The 1,318-nt window shown below is 36.7% G+C and overlaps 1 protein-coding gene across 1 annotated transcript in view; it reads right to left on the reverse strand.

Annotated features, from left to right (window-relative positions):
• NAEGRDRAFT_47330 (uncharacterized protein) overlaps nt 1-717 on the reverse strand; it is a gene marked incomplete at both ends in the record, with an annotated part of 6,058 nt that extends 5,341 nt beyond the window's left edge. The window contains one exon of the mRNA XM_002680106.1: nt 219-717. Within this exon, the coding sequence (XP_002680152.1) occupies nt 219-717 (499 nt within the window). The remainder of the gene's footprint in view (nt 1-218) is intronic.
• Nucleotides 718-1,318: the final 601 nt, after the last annotated feature.

Here is a 1,318-nt window from a genome sequence, read left to right on the forward strand (position 1 = left end):
ATTGGCATTATTGGATGATTCCTTTGATTCTTCTTGTTGTGGAGCATTTTCTTGAGTTTGTTGTTGTTGGGCTGCTCCTGGGAAGAGATTATTCAACAATGATGACAAATCGAATGGATTGGCTCCTTGTTGTTGTTGACCATTATTAGGATTATTGAACAAGGATCCAACAACATTTTCAATGAGTGGAGCAAATTGTTCAAAACCAGCTCCCATACCACCTCTTCTTCTACAACCACCACGTGACCATGGACAACCAGATTGAGGACGAGCATCACCAAATGGACAATGTCCTTGACCTCTTCTACCACCATGCAAATTGAAATTCTTGAAAATTTCACTAAATGGATCCTTTGGACTATCATTGTTATCAGTTTCACTCTTTGGAACAATATTTTGGCAGACAATCTTGATAACAGTTTCAGAAGCGAGAATTGAGTTCAAAATCTTCCAATCTTCTTCATCTGACAAGGATACCCAATCATTTTGATCGTCAAGATAGAAGAGTTTGAAACTGGTATCTGTGACAATGGATTTGGTTTTCAATTTTTGAACGAATTCCTCAAAGGTAATGCCACTTTGATCCAAAATGAGTCTGTGGACACTCTTTGGTTTTTCCTCCTTCAAGGTTGTTTCAGAGAGTGGTTGAATTGAGGAGTTTTCATAAAGGAAAACTTTGAAATGTTTACTAGCAGTTACTTGTTTTGCGCTGAACATGTTGTTGTGCAGTTTTTTTGTTATTGGAATATTGTGAAGAGAATAGTGTTGAGGACTCCTTTTTATACCTCTTCAAACCGAACGTTTTAGAAGTGCTAATGTATGTCTATTATTAATTCTATTTTCCAATAGACTCTTTCCGAGGTACCGTAGCAATTCATTGAGGATAATTGAGCGCAGTTTTCTTGTTTGATTGAAGTAGAGCACAACATAAGGTCCTTTTGGTTGAAGCGTGCGCACTTTAAGACATTTGAGGCTGAGAGAAAGGGGAAAATGTAAACAAAGAATATCACCAATTTTCATTCGAACAACTTGTTAATACTTGTTATTTATTTATATTGTTGTTTCATTTGTACAAATTGCACGATAACACCTTCAAATTCATTCAGCTTTCTTTGGAATTTCTTATTGAGTTTTTCCAACTTGATAAATTCTCTCCACTTTACATTTGGATTAGTTCCTGTATTATTTGGGAATGTAGCTGAAGGAAGAGACCTGATAACAGGGCTTGCACCAGTCATTCCAGTTACATCTCCATGCACAGCACAAAACTCGTTGGCCTCTTGTTCATCAGGGATTATAACTTCCTGCCTTTTCAAAA

Source organism: Naegleria gruberi (assembly GCF_000004985.1).
Source record: "Naegleria gruberi genomic scaffold NAEGRscaffold_11, whole genome shotgun sequence".
NCBI lineage: Eukaryota > Heterolobosea > Eutetramitea > Acrasida > Naegleriidae > Naegleria > Naegleria gruberi.